This window comes from Podarcis bocagei (assembly GCF_964188305.1).
Source record: "Podarcis bocagei genome assembly, chromosome: 10".
Classification (NCBI taxonomy): domain Eukaryota; kingdom Metazoa; phylum Chordata; class Lepidosauria; order Squamata; family Lacertidae; genus Podarcis; species Podarcis bocagei.
This window is the reverse complement of record NC_138135.1, coordinates 20285903-20303285: the sequence shown is the minus strand read 5'-3', so window position 1 is coordinate 20303285 and position 17383 is coordinate 20285903. Positions and strand designations below refer to the sequence as shown.

The following is a 17383-nucleotide window of genomic DNA, read 5'->3' as shown; positions in this document are numbered from 1 at the left end:
GGAGGAACCCTGAGGATTGCAGGTGTATAATAAAGCTAATAAAGAGTGGAATGGAGTATCCTGGAGTATGGCTGGCTGGCTGGCTGGAATGCTGTATAGAAATATTCCTGTTAGAATGTGAATATACAATGCATCATCTTGTTGCAGATCCCAAATGCAAACATATTTGAGCCACCACCAACTTATTGTAGACACATACTGGGTTGTAGTCAACTACCTGTTACAGTGGTACCTCGGATTAAGTATTTAATTCGTTCCGGAGGTCCGTTCTTAACCTGAAACTGTTCTTAACCTGAAGCACCACTTTAGCTAATGGGGCCTCCTGCTGCTGCTGCGCCACAGGAGCACGATTTCTGTTCTCATTCTGAAGCAAAGTTCTTAACCCGAGGTACTCTTTCTGGGTTAGCGGAGTCTGTAACCTGAAGTGTATGTAACCCGAGGTACCACTGTACTTAGAGGAGACCCATTGAAATTAATTGTCATCTTCCTGGTTTGTCGCTGACTACTACGGAGTGCAGATCTAGCCCTCTGGGGAAGATATGAGCTTTGTGGGGGGATAGAGGTCACACAAAGGCGCTGTGGACCTCAAAACCCCCAAAAGGATTTGTTTTGGGTGCATGGGATCTGGCTGCGCTCTGGGCAATCTCTCCTGTCTCCTGGATCGCTCTGTAAAGAGTGGAGAAGAAAGACAGGATTGAGGTGCAAGTGTTGGGATCCATCACTATCTCCACAAAGTGAAGCCTCTGGCTCCGAGTGGATTTAGCGGCAGGCCTTTCAGAACATAAAAAGCCGAAATTTAAACCGAAGATTTAAATTTTGAACGATTTGGATTGATTTGGAAAATATTCGGTGTGAGACGGGATGGAAAAAGGAAGTCCTCCCCAGCTGTGCTGAGACATAATTTGCTTGGAGCTTTTCTATAAATCTTAAAGTTACTTTTAAACTTTCCCTGCTAAGTGGACCTTTTTGTAAGTTAATTCCACCCATCCCTGATATAATGGAGGATAGAGTTTGCTTTATTTTAAGTTTTCTCTTTTTATTTTTTGTATTGATGTGGACTGCTATTTTGATAAAACTTTGATAAATACTGTTTTAGTGCACAATTGATATATTTTCTTACTGGCAAGACCAAGAGTTAAAAACTGGCAAACTGTCCCTTATTGCTTCTCCCCTGCCCCATCCTTGGGGAGGCTACAGCCAGATTGGAGAGGGGGTGCCACACAGAGTATTTTCCAATTTGCATTTTAAAGCCTTTTGATCAATCAGATCTATTGGCGGACTGTGATTTTATCAGAGCTATCTTGGAAATATTTTGTTTTTCTTTCTTTTTTTACCACCTCCTCCCCTTTTGTCCCATTTTGAGTTAAATACAACCCACTGGTTTTTCATATTTGTTTTTCAAAATTTATATGATGTAACCTATGGATAGTGGCAGCTGGTGTTTAAAAGTGTAGATAGAGCACTCCCAAATTCCTCCTACTCCTAAAGAGGTATCTCCTGGATTCTTACATATGATGCATACAAGTTCTTGTCACAGCTTGATTTTTTAGTGTGAGAAACTGATTACCACCAGTGATAATTTCCAGAAGAATAGCATTAGTCAGTTGTAGCAAAAATAACAGTACATCTTATGACTCCTTAAAGACTGACAATTTATCTAGGGTTGCCATGTTTTGAAGAGCAAAAAAGAGGACACTATGACAGCCATTCAAAGCGAATACATGCAATCTGTCTCAAATTTTACCCCTGAAAGAAGGGACGTGTCCTGGAAAAAGAGGACACATGGCAACCCCCCCCCAAAAAAAATTATAGCATAACTTCTTGTGGAATGCTGAGTAGCAGTCTCATTGGTTACATCTGGCACAATTAACTTAGCCACGGTGTCATGTTATTATCTACGACACCACAAGGCTCTGTTATTATTAAGTTGTGCTATATTTACAAAAACACCAACTTGCAATGGTCTTTTGCGATCACCTACCCTAGAGGACAGGAGCCTCTGTTTTGAAATTTTATGATCTAAAAGATTGAGTTGAATTGTCCAGAAACTTTTTTGTCACACAAGTATCATCTAACCCACTGTTTTTTCTTAACAGCGCCAGTGTGTCGAATATGCCCTGAAGGCCCGCCCCCTTCGGAGATATATCCCAAAAAACCAGTACCAGTACAAAGTGTGGTATGTGGTGAATTCCACCTATTTTGAATATTTGATGTTCATCCTCATCCTGCTGAACACCATCTGCCTGGCCATGCAGGTAGGTCTGAAGTCAAAAGGAATTGCATTGTGGTTGGAATATTCATTGTGCAGGAAAACATTCGCCCTGACTTGAATAGCTTGCTGGAAATGGGGAATATTTAGAATCTCCTGTAAAAGCTGTTTTAACTTGTTGCTTGCTATGGATTAGAGATGTGATTAGAAATGACACTTATTGGCTATGACATTAGCAGTTGTCACATATTCTGACAATTGAGATATATGGTTTTTTAAACATAACTATAGTGTTGTCTACTAGATATATAATTGTGGACAACAAGGTGGTATATAGGTATTTGAGGGTGGAGAGTTGAGTACAATGCTGGAGAACAATAATCAAGAACGAAGTTCCCCATGAGTGATGTAGTATATAGGCTGGAAAAACCTCAGGTCAAATTTTACCCAGTTTAAGCTCAGGAAGTAACTTTCAGCAAACTACTATTCTTTCAACCACAGCCCTATCACTACAATATGAGGATAATAATACTACCCTACTGTATGGAGTCAATAGGTTGTTCTAAAGTTAACTGAGATGAAAAGTGTTTTATACATTTGAAATGAGTTGTATTGTAATTATGGTATGGTTTTAATAGAGTTTAAATGTATATACTTATAGTCCAAATTCTATCAATGTTTAATTGTTTATTAATTATATTTTTCTATGTTTTTAGTTGTTCTTAATTTTCTCTTTAAGCCACCTAGAGTCCCTATCAAGAGAAAAGGCTGAGGATAAATTATTATTATTATTATTATTATTATTATTATTATTATTATTATTATTACTCTGCCCATGGTTGCTAGAAGTACCACTCAGACAGTGCATTGGCTTTCTCACCATGAAGGCAAGAAAGAAGGGAAAAAACCTCCAGGCTTCTAAAGAGGTCATCATATTGCAGTAGATAGAAAACCATACTCTGTGCTGTGAATTAATTAAAAGATAAAGGAATCACAAACCATTGGCGATGAGAACCTCTTTAGAAAACAGATAGAAAGGCAAAGGTGAATATGTGTACAATCCAAACAATATGCTTTTCAAAAATGAAAAATGAGGTGACTTGTTTTTCAGCACTATGGTCAGAGTTGCATCTTCAAAGAAGCAATGAACATCCTCAACATGCTCTTCACTGGTCTCTTCACCGTCGAGATGGTTCTGAAATTAATTGCCTTCAAACCCAAGGTAGCTATTGCCTCTCAGGTTTTCTCTCTGTTAATTGTCCTATGGGGTCAAAGGGAGGACAGGAGGATTTGGAATGAGGTAATAAACCTGGAATTATCTCCCACTGTTCCATCATCTGTTCAGGAGATGGACTTGTGCAGTTGTTGTCTGGACTGGAGTCTCAATCTGTGCTTGGAGGAGCCTTTCATTCTTGTGTTAAGCATAGGGATAGAATAGCCATGCCTCTTAGGAATACAAAATTCCAGCGATTATTCATAGTATTTACTCTAGAACTGGGCCGTAATTCAGTATTTTCACATCTACATATCATACAGTACCGTCTTTGAGGCAGAGAGCCCCCACAAGTTGACATTTCCCATATAATTTTTAAAATGTTTTTTTGAGAATGCCTGCAACATGGTAAAATAACTACATCTGGAAAACATTTTTTTTCAAGACGTTTGTTTGTTTACATGGGGTCCTACTGAGTGTGGGTCTCTTTAAAGACCAGTCTTCCACATGAATGTTGAAGGAAACTACTGCCTCATGCTCATTAATCCAGGTCCAAAATGAATGTGTGACTTAGCCCCTAGACTCTGAAGTTTGTTGCATAGCTAGTATTGGCCAGAGAAGGTTATACGTCGGGCCCATAATCAGAATATATTTTGTCTCTATGCATTTGAAAGGTTTCTACTTGTAAGTATTTCATCCCTGATTTTGGGAAGCCTTTTTGTACTACCCCAGTAGAAATGTGTTTTGTCTATGAATTGATAAACAGGAAGCTCTTCATTTGCATTTGAATAGTAGATTTTAAATTACAGTCAGTAACAGGTTTTTATAGATTGTTATGGAGCTGGATTTCACTTTTCATATACACTTATGGTTCATCATGCTCTGTAAGACTGACATCCAAGTTTGTGTGAGAGTGAATATCCTACTATTTCATAGGATACTGCAGATAAGAAACTGGGTGTGAGGTCCTGGGTCTATTGAGAGGAGTGTGCCTGTTATTAAATATATTTTTAAATACATAACTGAACCTGATACTGTATTCTCTATCTGTGCTCTAACTCAGCACCCTTAAGCAACTAATATTCCCAGGGGCTGGGACACCATTTTCTGGTTTGCCTCAGGCAACAAAGTGTCTTGGGCCAGTTTCCAAGGAGTCCACTACCTGATCCATTGGATTCCTATGGAAAAGGCCTTTCACTACCTGAAGTAACTCCACAGGCCAGCATTATGTGGATACAATAGTAGCATAGGAGTAAAATTTATTTGCTACCATCACTACAACAGAATAAGCCCTATCACAGACCCAGTTTTACAATTTCTCTCAACTCTACAGAGTACCAAGAAGCTTAAAGGCCTCTTCAGTTTGACTGAGATTCTTGGGAGCGATCATATCTATAGCCTGGGTTATCTCCCTGTTACAGGCAAGGAACAGGACCTCAACAGGGATACTGGATAAGGCTCCAGAAAAATCCCCTAGGGCTGCATAAAACCTTTTGTATTCATCCGCTTGCAGGAGGCAGACTGATGAAATTGGTCCTTCATTCTTATGGAGGTTACAGAGGCAAAGATCCTGATGGCTGAGAAGCTGAGTGAGAAGATGGTCCAGAAGATGCGAAAGAAGGGGACTAGAGTAGACAATAGTCAGAGGGAGGGGGTTATAGGATGAGACAGAAGGGTGAGAGAAGGATGGTGAGATACAAATCACGGATTATTTAACTGTGATTCCTGCATTGCAGGGGGTTGGACTAGATGATCCTATGGGAACCTTCCAATGCTATAACTCTATGAAATGGTGACAGAGCTTCCAAACCATCCATATATATATATATATATATATATATATATATATATATAGCAGAGGAGAGGGACATCTAATCTTTTCAGCATGATTGCTCAGTAGGCAGCTGCACAGTTTATCATCAATGAGCTTTAATGTGTCACATGGTGCTACCTTTCTTGGGTTAGTTCTGGGAGATGTGCCATCCCCTTCTTTACTTTTTGACCTTATTGAAAAGAAATTGTGCAACATGGCTAACCAGTTCCACAGCAGATAGATAATTAATCTGGCAGGGAAAATCTGGTGCAAAGAAACGGGCAGGAGCTTCATGGAACAGGGACCATTACTTTCTCAGCAAATGTATCCAGGGAATTTGCATGTTACTGCAACATTGTGACAGATTTATTTCAAGACTAGAACTTGAAATTTTAACAATGTCATTATGAATTATTTTTTTTAAAAAATGATATGACTTAGCACAATGTGGTGGTGTGGGAAGCACCAGATTAGCTATTATGCTTAATTATTTATTTCATATAGAAAATTATTCACACAGTGTTTAAAAAGCCCAGTGGGATGGTGCCTGCACAACTGTGCCTGCAGGAACAGCAGCTGCACAAAAAATGAATAATCCTAGAGGAAAGGTATTTCATTCATCAAAGGAAAACCCTCATCCCCACAGTATGAAAATGCACTCAAACAGTGAGAAACAGTTGAATCTGTTTCAGTTGAGATTAACTGATTCTAACCTATAAGCCTTGGAACAAGAATATCTCAAGGATTGATTGCAAGTTTCTATATGAACCAGCCTAGTTTGGGGAGTTTCTTCTATGGATACTTACATCAGCTGGAGCCAGGTGGTTGGTTACTGGAGATGTGGAGTTTTCAGTTGTGGCACCCCAGCTTTGAAATGTGTTCTCTTTGCCTAAATAGTGCCGGTAATAACTTAGGTGTTTTAACTCAGCTTCTTGTTTTATCAGCAGCTGCTTTTAGCATTTTAGCAGCTTCTGTTTAGGGTTTTAGTTTTAGTTTATTCTGATGTTTCAGTGTTTATTGTTTCATGATTTGTAAGGTGCCTTCTGATGGGGATGTAAGAAGACATTTTAATTCCATTCCAGCCCATGTTTGTTGCATGCAGCACTGTTTTCCTTTTTCACTACAGTCAGCTTCTGACAGACACAGCATTATCTGTCTCACTATCTACTGTGGCAGAATCTTACATACATACATACATACATACATACATACATACATACTTATGTTATTCCATATCATTTATTTCAGCGCAAAGGGCATTCCTTTAAATGCAAAGGAAACACAATAGAAATGGAAAAAAATATTGTCAACTATGTACCTTTTGTGGACTGAAAACAACAGCAAATACTGACTGTATTAGCTGGATTGATTTCTGTTCTGGACATGGGATGAATAAGCTAACAACTAACAACTAAACATCAGGAAGAACTTTCTGATGGTAAGAGCTGTTCAATAGTGGAACAAACTCCCCCAGAAGGTGATGGACTTTACTTCCTTGGAGGTTTTTAAGCAGAGGTTGGATGGCCATCTGTCATGGATGCTTTAGTTGAGATTCCTGCATGGCAGGGTGTTGGACTAGATGACCCTCAGGGTCCCTTCCAACTCTACAATTCTATGATTTTATGAACAGAATCCTCACTGCTCGAGATAGGCTGTCACACTGTAACAAAGCAAAACCCCAACCTCTGCTTCTCTTCAAAATCTCTAAAGCAACTACACACTTAAGCCACTATACAAGACAATGTCATGTTACTAAAGCTGTTGAGTTACAAGAAAAAGAGATGACACCCTGATTCTATTATCCCTTTTCCATTTCCTGCCATAAGATCTGCCATATATGTCTCCAACATACAATGAGATATTTGCCCCTTGTCTGGCAGGGACCCAAGAACATGATCCTTTTCAGTGTAAGTATCTCCCTCTCTGATCTTCATGAATAACAAATACTAAGTACTTATCTCAATCTTAAAACCCCAGCCCTTCCACAGATCTTTCTACAAGAGAGTCAAGTACACACTACTTAAATTACCGTATTTTTCGCTCTATAACACGCAGATTTTTGCTCCTAAAAAGGAAGGGGAAATGTCTGTGCGTGTTATGGAGCGAATGTGTGTCCCTGGAGCCGAAAAATGAGGCAAAAATCAAACCGCGCTTCAGGGAGAAGGGAGCTCCGTGAGACAGGAAGCTGCTTTCCTTCATTCTGCCTCAGGGTCTTACTGCCCACCCTGCTCTGTTTCGTTGCTGTGTTTGCTCAAACGGAACAAAGAGCAGGGAAAGCCCCTCCCCTCCAGGCAAGTAGAGAGGAGAGCAGAGCGTCCAAACAAAGAGCAGGGAAAGCCCCTCCCCTCCAGGCAAGTAGAGAGGAGAGCAGAGCGTCGCTCTATCCTCTCCCTGCTCCGGAGGGAACAATGTTTGTGAAGGGAAGAGAGATTACAGGTTCGGCTTAAAATTCTGATTTGACTTCCTGCTTTTTGTTTTTGGAGACACACAGCATTCAAATATGCTTTCTTCCATTTAAAAGGATGAAATCCTTAAACAGTGTTTTGCCTGTAAATTCATGCGATCTGGAAGATTACAGTGTCTGTACCTCTTAAGGGATGGCAAAGCTTAGGTTTCGCTGCTAAATAGTTCTTAATGCAGTTAAAATGCTTTCTTCTGTCATGCTGGTGGGAGGGAGAGGGAGAGAGAGAGAGCGCACGCTGGCTGGCTTGGGTGGGTGGATGGGGGGAAACTTTTGCCTTCCTTTCCTCACGTTATAGCCCTCTCCTGCATTCTTAGCCTTCTGTGTTTTTCCTTCCCTCCCCACTTAAAATGTGGTTACAAAGCATGGATCCTCAGGATCTTTGCATTGGGTCACCCCAAATTCACCATCAGAGCACACAGCATGTCCATGGCTACAGCCTGCCCCCCCAAAATCACACACCCATTGTTGCCTGGGGCTGCAATGGTGCAAAAACGTGGTTACAAAGCATGGATCCACATGGATCCTCAGGATCTTTGCATTGGGTCAGCCAAAATTCACCATCAGAGCACATAGCATGTCCATGGCTACAGCCTGTCCCCCCCCAAAAAAAAATCACGCACCCACTGTTGCCTGGGGCTGCAATGGTGCAAAAACGTGGTTACAAAGCATGGATCCACAGGGATTCTCAGGATTTTTGCATTGGGTCACCCCAAATTCACCATCAGATCACATGTCTGTGGCCACAGCATGAAGCACAAAAATGATACGTCCACTGTTTCATTCAGAATATTTTTTCCCTTGTTTTCCTCCTCTAAAAACGATGTGCGTGTTATGGTCAGGTGCGTGTTATAGAGCGAAAAATACGGTACATTTTACAGCATATGCAGATGTTGAACAGAGCAGTGCATCTGCAACACCTCAAAAAGATTGACCTGCTATTTGACTCTTAGGCAAGATTTCTAAGGTAGAAGATAAACAGCTGATAACTCCTTATAGTTTTCAAAAACTGCTAACCATCAGTATTATACTGGAATATCTATTTTAATTTTTATCTGAGTGTGTGAATAAGAATTTTGTGTAACACACAAGCTTACATCAATATTTTGAAGAGTAATTAGATAAGCAAAAAGTTCCACATGGGTAAGCAAAAGTGTCCAATCAAATCTTGTTGATAACCTGCAGTATCTGAGCTGCTTGCTCTTTCTGTAATGCATACAAATTCTCACCATGATCATGCTCTCTATAACTGCCCTTCCCCCTTGGATTATTTAAAGTGTGGGCTGGTCTCTGAGCTTTTATCAAAGACAAACTCATGGTAGAATGGCAAAACAAATAGAACCTCTTCATTTCCACCAAAGAGAATTGTATGGAATCATATGCTATCAACACATCCTGAAAAATGTGCCTGCCAGACCCAAATAGACAAATCCTGTGGAATGTTACTGGGCATCAACAGCAATGGACACCAAGCAGAGATAATGAGCTTCCAGAAGCTGCAATTAGCTAAGTAGAACCTGTTTGGCAAAGGATATTTCACAAAGTATCAGCCATAGTAGAACAATTGGTGGCAATGGATCCAACACTGGCCCCTTTTCCAGTGTATATGGAAGCCATGTGTGGGCTCCATAGCAAATAATTATATTCTTGCTAACAGCAGCCCAATTACAAATAGCTCAGTATTATTCATCATTCTTCACAACTGCTGCTGTTCATTATTGATCATTAATTTATATTCCACCTAATTGCCGAAGTAGCTTCTGAACAGTATACAACCAATTACAAAAAGTGTAAACGCACATGGGAGACAGTTGCAGTACTTAGTCATTACAGTACAGGCTCCCCCTCCCCTTACTTACCTCTGTGGGCCATACTGTCTTAGTAACCCCAGCTGGAGTGGAATTTGGAATGGAGTATTTGTGTCTGAAGTAGGAATTGTGATGATTTTTGCAATAATCAAGCTTGCACTCTAGATGAGGCCCATTTGCTTGCTTGCCAGCTGATCAGGTTTCATGTGAGTGTTAGCAATATTTTTTTACAATAATCAAGCTTGCACTCTAGCTGAGGCCCATTTGCTTGCTTGCCAGCTGATCAGGTTTCATGTGAGTGTTAGCAATATTTAGCAGACCAAATTTCTTCAGTCATGAAAAAATGAACTTCCTGGCAACTTACCGAACCAGGCCATTATAACTGCAACTCATTTCGATATCAGATCTGTTGTGCTGCAAAAAGGTATATTCCCTTGTGATGGGATGATGAGCTGCTTGTGCGTAAAATCCTAGTCCCTCAGAGTTTGGTCAAGTCCGCAAACCTCTGTCTGTGACGGAGCGCCTTAAACATGGCTCCGTCAGTCACTGGCAGATTCCGACAGTGGTTGCTTTCGGAATCGCTTCCAACATAAAAGCTCCTTAACGGAAACACGTCTTCTGGACTCACGGCGTGACAGTTTCCGGCGAGGAGTGGGTGTTCCTATGGGAGGTCCAGAAACCTCCCCACTGTTCTCGCTGGAAGTGTCTCTGAGCCATCCCTCCTGCTCACTTTCCCTCAGAGACCCTCCTCTCCCCCTGCTGGTTCCCTCTTCAGCTGCCGAGTCTCTCCCAACCTCCGTGAGCCCTTCCATCACCTGTCCTTCCGATGGCAGTTCCCTGACATCCCTAGAACCGCTTAATTGAGAAGATGACAGTAGCCATTAACATTCATTGTTATGTTTCTAATCCTGTATCCTACCATCATTGTATGTGAAGTCGTGGGAGGTAGTAATGCTTAATGGTACTTTCTGGGCAGCTCTTTTGTTTTTGTTGTTAACAACCATACACACAGGCACACACTTTGCTGTACAGTACAAGATGCTATTGCCATGGCAGTGTCATTGCTCTTGCTAATAAAGGTAAAGGGACCCCTGACCATTAGGTCAGTCGTGACTGACTCTGGGGTTGCGGCACTCATCTCGCTTTATTGGCCGAGGGAGCCGGCGTTTGTCCGCAGACAGCTTCCGGGTCATGTGGCCAGCATGACTAAGCCGCTTCTGGCGAACCAGAGCAGCGCACGGAAACGCCATTTACCTTCCCGCTGGAGCGGTACCTATTTATCTACTTGCACTTTGACGTGCTTTCGAACTGCTAGGTTGGCGATAATTAAAAATAATACAAATTATGTACATTGCCAGATTAAGCAGAAATCTATTTCTAACCATGTCTATTCAACACTAAGTCCCATTTAAATAAATAGTGCTTACTCTTAAGTAAGTTAAATTAGGATCCCACCCTTACCACACTTTTTTTTAAAAAAAGTATCACTAAGTAAGTATCACAGAAAAATGTAGCCAACTCTGTACCCCAATCCTTTTCACCATTATATTGCTTACATAGCAACCAAATTATGAAAGAAAGAAAGAAAGAAAACCATTTACAGGTGTGATGTAAAAGAGACAAAACTGTTGTTGTTGGTATTGCACGAAGATGAGAACAAAGACACCACTAGAAAAACAAATTACAATACCCCTGGGGGCACACAAATGGATTCTGCGTGATAGTGGGCAATGATTAACAGTAGCAGAACTGCACATAGTCCATTGCACAATAAGTTCTCACAACACAGCCTGGAGAGTTGAAGTCAGTTATGCCATTTTTGCAAAATGCAAGAATGGGCTCAACTGAGATGTGTTTCATGAGCTGTAGATGAAAATGAGCGAAGTTTACACAAGGACTCTGAGAAAATATGAATGGGCACACGAATGAGAATACCATCTAATCTAGAGCCCCAGGGCAAGGTATCTGTTAGGGTTCTAGGCAGAGGAAGTGTTAGAAATACACTCATGTTCCCCTCTTTGTAGGAAATCAGGATGTTTTGTGCAAAGTGTTCAATTTCATATAGTTTCCCATCACCAGAGTTCACTCTTGTGAGCTCTAGGTATGCATGACCTGGTGCCAGAGAGATTTAGCACCATGCCATACATCTGAGTATCTGTCTTATGGTCTCCGTGTGTGGGGTTTACATCTGAGTTGCGATTTGCTGTGATTGGGTGCTGATTTATACCACATGATATCTTATGCTTTGTAATGGTGATGTGGGTGGAGTGGTTGTTAATTTGCAGGTGGCTATTTTTAAATTTCCCCCTCCCATTCAAGGTCATGTAAAGTTACACTGAGCATCTCCAGACTGTCACTATTTTTAGGTGGCATTCAATCACAGACCAGCAAATTCAGGTTGTACAATTAGAGCTGATTTGGAGCTCTAATTGTGGAACCTGGATTTGCTGGTATGTGATTGAATGTCACCACAATGCAAGGCTGGTGGGCAAAAGTGTGGGTAATTGCAGTAGCTGAGAAGCATATGCAGCAAAGGAGAGTGTGTACAGAAGTTGTGAGATGTGATAATTTTACAGCAATGTGGGGGACCTTTTATAATATTATTAGACAAGGTAGCAATTAAATACCTCCAGAATCTCAGATGTATTTCTGGGAAGATTCAATACCGTAGCATTTCAATTCTCATTGCTATTTTAGTCACTTGTCTGTATTTAGATATCAAAAGTATATCTCCCATTGATGTTTTGAATATGTAAATGGCATGTATTATGCACCATTTTGTTGTATTCAATTATTGTTTTGCTTTTTTATTACTATTATTTTAATTTAAAAAACTGGTTAGGTGCAGCTATTTTCTGAAGATCTCCCCACAGTACATGTGTGAGTTTACTTCAGAGGATGTAGCCTAATAAATTAGGCTTCTTAAAAATAGTAATAAAAATACAATGGTTTTGCATAATACATTTTTATTACTCTTGTACGAGCTCAATCACTCTTGTACAATACTTCATTATTAAAAATTAAAAAACAAAAGAAATGGAACTGAGTATTGTCCCTCTCAAAAAGCACAAGCTTCCATTTTTCCCATTATGAAACATTAACCAAAGCTGGTAATGCTTGTTACTGCACTCTTGTATGCATCATAGGAATTGAAAGTGCACAAATACTGAAATACCTTTATGCATACCCAGAATGGAAAATGACTGTGGTATCCTTAAGAGGAGGGACAGAAAAATCCTCTATTACATGAAACTATACCCACTGGTGTGAACAGCAAGCAGCAGAATAGCAATAAATATACATGACTGAAAAATTGGGAATGTGTGGAAGCTAACTTGCCTAATGCATACACAGAAAACGCAGATCTGAATTAGTCTTGTGATATAAATTTCTTGTCTGGTTACATCCAGTTATACACAGCCTCCCTGCCCCCCACAGAGATGAGTTTACCTGCTTTGGGTACTCTGACTGGACACAGTCTTCTTTCTTGAATATGCATGAACGTATGAAGCTGCTTTATACTGAGTCAGATCACTGAACTATTTAGCCCAGGAATGAGGAACTTTTGGCCCTCCAAATGTTGTTAGATTCCAATTCCCTTCAGCCCCAGCTAGATGAATTGTTGTGGCTAATAAATTATTTCTATTGAGGTTTGAGCATCGTCTAGTTTGAATCAATGAACACCTTTGTAGGTAAGGTTCTACTGGGTCTCTGTGCAGAGGCCACAATAGTCAGTGGTGATGATGATGATGATGATGATGATGATGATGATGATAGTTACTAACTGAATTGTTTAGCAGTCTAATACAGGGTAGTATCCAGGCTTACAACCAAGTTTTAAACCTTTTCAAATTCCATTAAATGCCAGGTGACATGGAAACCTTTAACCTGGTGCCAAAAAATATCAGTTCAGGTGCCATGAGGACTCATGAAGAAAGGAATTGCATAACAGGGGGCCACAACCAAAAAAGGCCCTCTCCCTTTTTGCCACGTCTAAGCCTTTCTTGGAGGAGGCACACAGAGGGACACCTCAGATTACATGTCTAAGGTTTGGATATATTCTTGGCAGGAGAGGTGGTCAGTTGGGCATTGTGGTTCTGAGCTTTATAAGCTTCTATAGATGAAAATCAGCACCTTGAATTGGGATTGGAAACATATATGCAGCCAGTACACTTGTGTTAATACTGGTGTTATAAAATTGCTTTTTCTTACAGAACTTTAGTACTTTTCCAAAGGGGCTCTCTTAGAACTTGATATAGGCTCCTGTGGGTAATTTCCCCTGTTGTCAACAAGGCTTGCCTGACATCACATTTTGAGCTGTTTCATGGGATGTAAAAGCACTGATCTCTAGAGAACACAATGGTTCCATTACTGCAGAAGCAAACCATGGCTTTCTTGCTAGCTTGAACTTAGTACGCAAGGAAACCAAAAGCTGATTGGCAGGTACACTTAGAACAGTTAAGAGTAGCCTGCTTTCCTTGCACAAATGAGATTCCGCACCAGCCAACTACTGCATATTTATATCAATGCTTTCATTAACTAACTGATCATGGAGTGATTCATTTTCTTTTGATTGGGAAAAAGCAAGTACTAAACTGTAATGGTGGGACAAAGCTATACTTTACGAGAAAACAGTTCAACCTCCTGTCCTCCTCCCTTAAAAACCTTCAGGGTATTGTGTTCCTGAAAGAAATTGCCACCAGAAAGTCATGAATAAACTCTGGGAAGCTTCAGTATAATGATAGCATGACCATATCTCTGACATGAAAGCAAAAAGACTTCCACTGGGCAAGAGATTTGCTGTCACACACTAAACTTTTCACTCTAAAAAATAAACAGTGCCATCAGTTTACTCTTGGTTAGATCCTAACTCACTCTCCTGGGAGAAAAAGATCCCACAAGAAACTTTCTGGTAGGAAAATGCATCCTCCTTCTTAGATTGAAAACTGAGATTGAAATACCCCTTGATTAGGTTTTCTGTTCATACAACAATAAATATGGCTTTAAAGTCTGTGGGGGCATACCAAACAATTTCTAGACATTGGAATAATTCTTTTTCAATATGTAATGGTGACTATTGACAGCAATTTGCTCTCCACAAGCCAAAAGAAAGAAAAAAAGGTTGGCTTTTTGAGGAAGGATATCTGTACAGGTGAGGTAAATTTGTAGGGTGTGTCTGAAATTATAAGGACCTCATTTATTTGGCATGTACAATAATCAATAATATTATTTTAAGCCCCTCTTTTACCTTATATAGGATATGTGGTTTTTTTAATGAGTTTATAAGTAAGCTGGAGAACTGGAGAGAATTGCAAAAAAATTACATAATCCCATCTATAATAAAATGAGATAAATGAGGAAATTCTTCCATTCTGTTCCTGGCTAGTGATATGTACCAAAGATAGGCTTCACGATGGTAGTGAACCACTGATGTCAAAGGCACAAAGTTTAAAGATTTGAAACTCAACAAGCTCAGGACCATTAGGTAACTGCAGTGAAAGCAGAGTTGCTTGTTGAAAGTTCAGGAAGCAATTCTGCACCATCTGTGGGTAAAAATTATGCCTAAGACAGTCTAGTTACTAGTATGTGAAAAAATGCATTTTCCTACACTCTGCACCATATTCTGCCCTCTGTTTCAAAGACACTCAAGTGAGCATCTACATTCCCAGTAGTACAATTCTCATCTTCCTAGGATGCAATCCTACTCCAGTAGCAACTGATGGCAAAATTCCCATTAATTTTAATAGAATAGAACTTCAGTCCTAGTGAGTTCATTGCTTTCACTTAGGCTAGAATTTGGTGCTTTGACTTCATTGTGCACTAGAGGGCAACATTCGGCTCTGGTGCTAACCCTGCTTATTGCTAGCTATTGCTAGCTTTGTTGGTAATCCGAGTTGGCAATGAGAAGAATATGTGATGGAAAGACTTTGAATTACGAAATTCGTTCTTTTCTAAAGTTAGTGCAACTTGGTTGAAGGCATATCTCCCTGCCCGTTATTAAGGATTTGGAAGGATAAACTGTTATGGCATGGTTGCACACAGATTCTTGAAGCAAGCAATATACATGGACTTTCCACCTTCAAGTACAATACCAAAACCAGTTTTTAAAACCCTACTTTCTGATCTTTTTGCACTTCATTTATCTAAGTAAAATTATTTCTATGGAGCAACAGAAGCAACTTTACCATCACAGTGTTGTAGCTTTCATCAGGCATCAGTATTTTATTTTTATTTAACAAAAATATATACCATTTGATTGTAATAAAACATCTAAGCAGTTTCAATAGCTTGATAAATGTACACATATAATAAAGAAGGGGGAAGAGTCTTGCTCTCTGTGCAGCAGAATGAATCCCATTCCCTTCTTTTCCTTATAAGCAAATGCTTCTTCTGATTCCTTACAAATCTGTGGACTGTTGAAATTGATAAACATTATTATTACTGCTTTTAGTACACGTGGCAACGATCCTTCTCTTTCATATACATTTTGAATGGCTTAACAAATTATGAGCTTTTGTGCGCGGCATAGCATGTCGCCAGTGCTTTTGACTCATTCTGGCTTGCTTTGGGTTTCCAGGGTACAGCTTTGTGCTACAAAACTGGTTCTACAAGAGTCTATGATGGGATACAAAAGATGAATGTATAAGCTATTAGCTATGGCCACTCTACAGTATCATTTCTGAGGTCATGAAAAAATTAAGTTTGTACACAGCCTGAGGACCAAATTTGAGGTGGCATTTGCCATGTGTTTTGCTCTTATTAGGCTATTTTTTCAAAACAAAACAAAAGCAGGAACGTCTGGGAGCGCCAAGCCATATCTGGACCATAGTGGGGTGGGAAACAGTTTTTAACCCTTTACCCCACAGCAGTCCTTATCCTCAGACCCTCTCCATGCCTATACTTCATAGTGGGATAAAATCTCCTATTTATTTATTTGATGCCAATAGCAACTTTCCTGCAACTGTGAATAGCAGGTGTGGAGAGATAATCAGTGGAGGATGGCTGATTGGGACAGTGGCCGGGGCAAAGGCTTAATTCCCACCCATGGACCTGATCTGGCTCTCCCCAAATCCCAGCTATTTGGTTTTTTTAAAATCACCCATTTAAGAATAAGGTGCCTTATTTGGCCCTTAAATACATTTGATAGATCCCAGAAAGACTGAAAATGAATACAGACATGTGTGTCTGCTTAGTCAAAACAGAAAGGTCCTATGAATGAGTTGACTTGTTTCTAGCTTGCTCTATTGAAATTTCAAGTTCTTGACAGTTCAGAGGTCATTGTGAACATATTTTTACTAACCTATGTATGCATCCAAGGTATGACCATGTTATTACTCAAACTACTTGTGCCTTTTCATTTTAATCTACTATTTTCCTCCTTCTCTGTGGTGTCAATCTTTAATTACAGATTTATTCCAGGTCCATTTGGTTCCTAGAAACGCTGGAGACCACCATAACACTCATTTTAATGTTTCACTGTGAATCTTGTGGGGCCGGTATTGACTGATATCACCCAGTTTTGACTTCCTGTACTCTTTCTTCCTTTCTAAATGTACTAGGCTCTCTGCTAATGGGATAACGTGGAAAGTTCCCCCTCCATGTTTTAAGCATCCAGTTGTCAAATAAGCCTGTGTTCCATAGTGTGCATGGAATTTCCCTTGTGTACTTCAAAAATGTATTTATGTTGTTCTAACTCCACATCCTCTTCCTTTCCCCCCGCCACAAGACACCCAACCAGCACATCCCAATATTTTGACATATAAATTAGATAGAAAGATTTTCAGTCTCAAGATCTGTAGCTGGAGTGCACTACAGAAGGGAATCCTTGGTCATTGTTTGGCCCAGATATGGGTCTTATCCACTTTTCTCTTAAGATTCC

General features: G+C 40.1%; 1 protein-coding gene across 8 annotated transcripts in view; it reads left to right on the top strand.

Annotated features, from left to right (window-relative positions):
• The window catches only part of CACNA1C (calcium voltage-gated channel subunit alpha1 C), a gene marked incomplete at its 5' end in the record, with an annotated part of 472020 nt that overhangs the window by 381208 nt on the left and 73429 nt on the right, over positions 1–17383 (top strand). For all 8 annotated transcript variants that reach the window (XM_081209739.1, XM_081209741.1, XM_081209740.1 and 5 more), the window contains 2 exons: positions 2097–2255; positions 3321–3431. In XM_081209739.1, coding sequence (XP_081065865.1) covers positions 2097–2255; positions 3321–3431 — 270 coding nt within the window. The remainder of the gene's footprint in view (positions 1–2096; positions 2256–3320; positions 3432–17383) is intronic.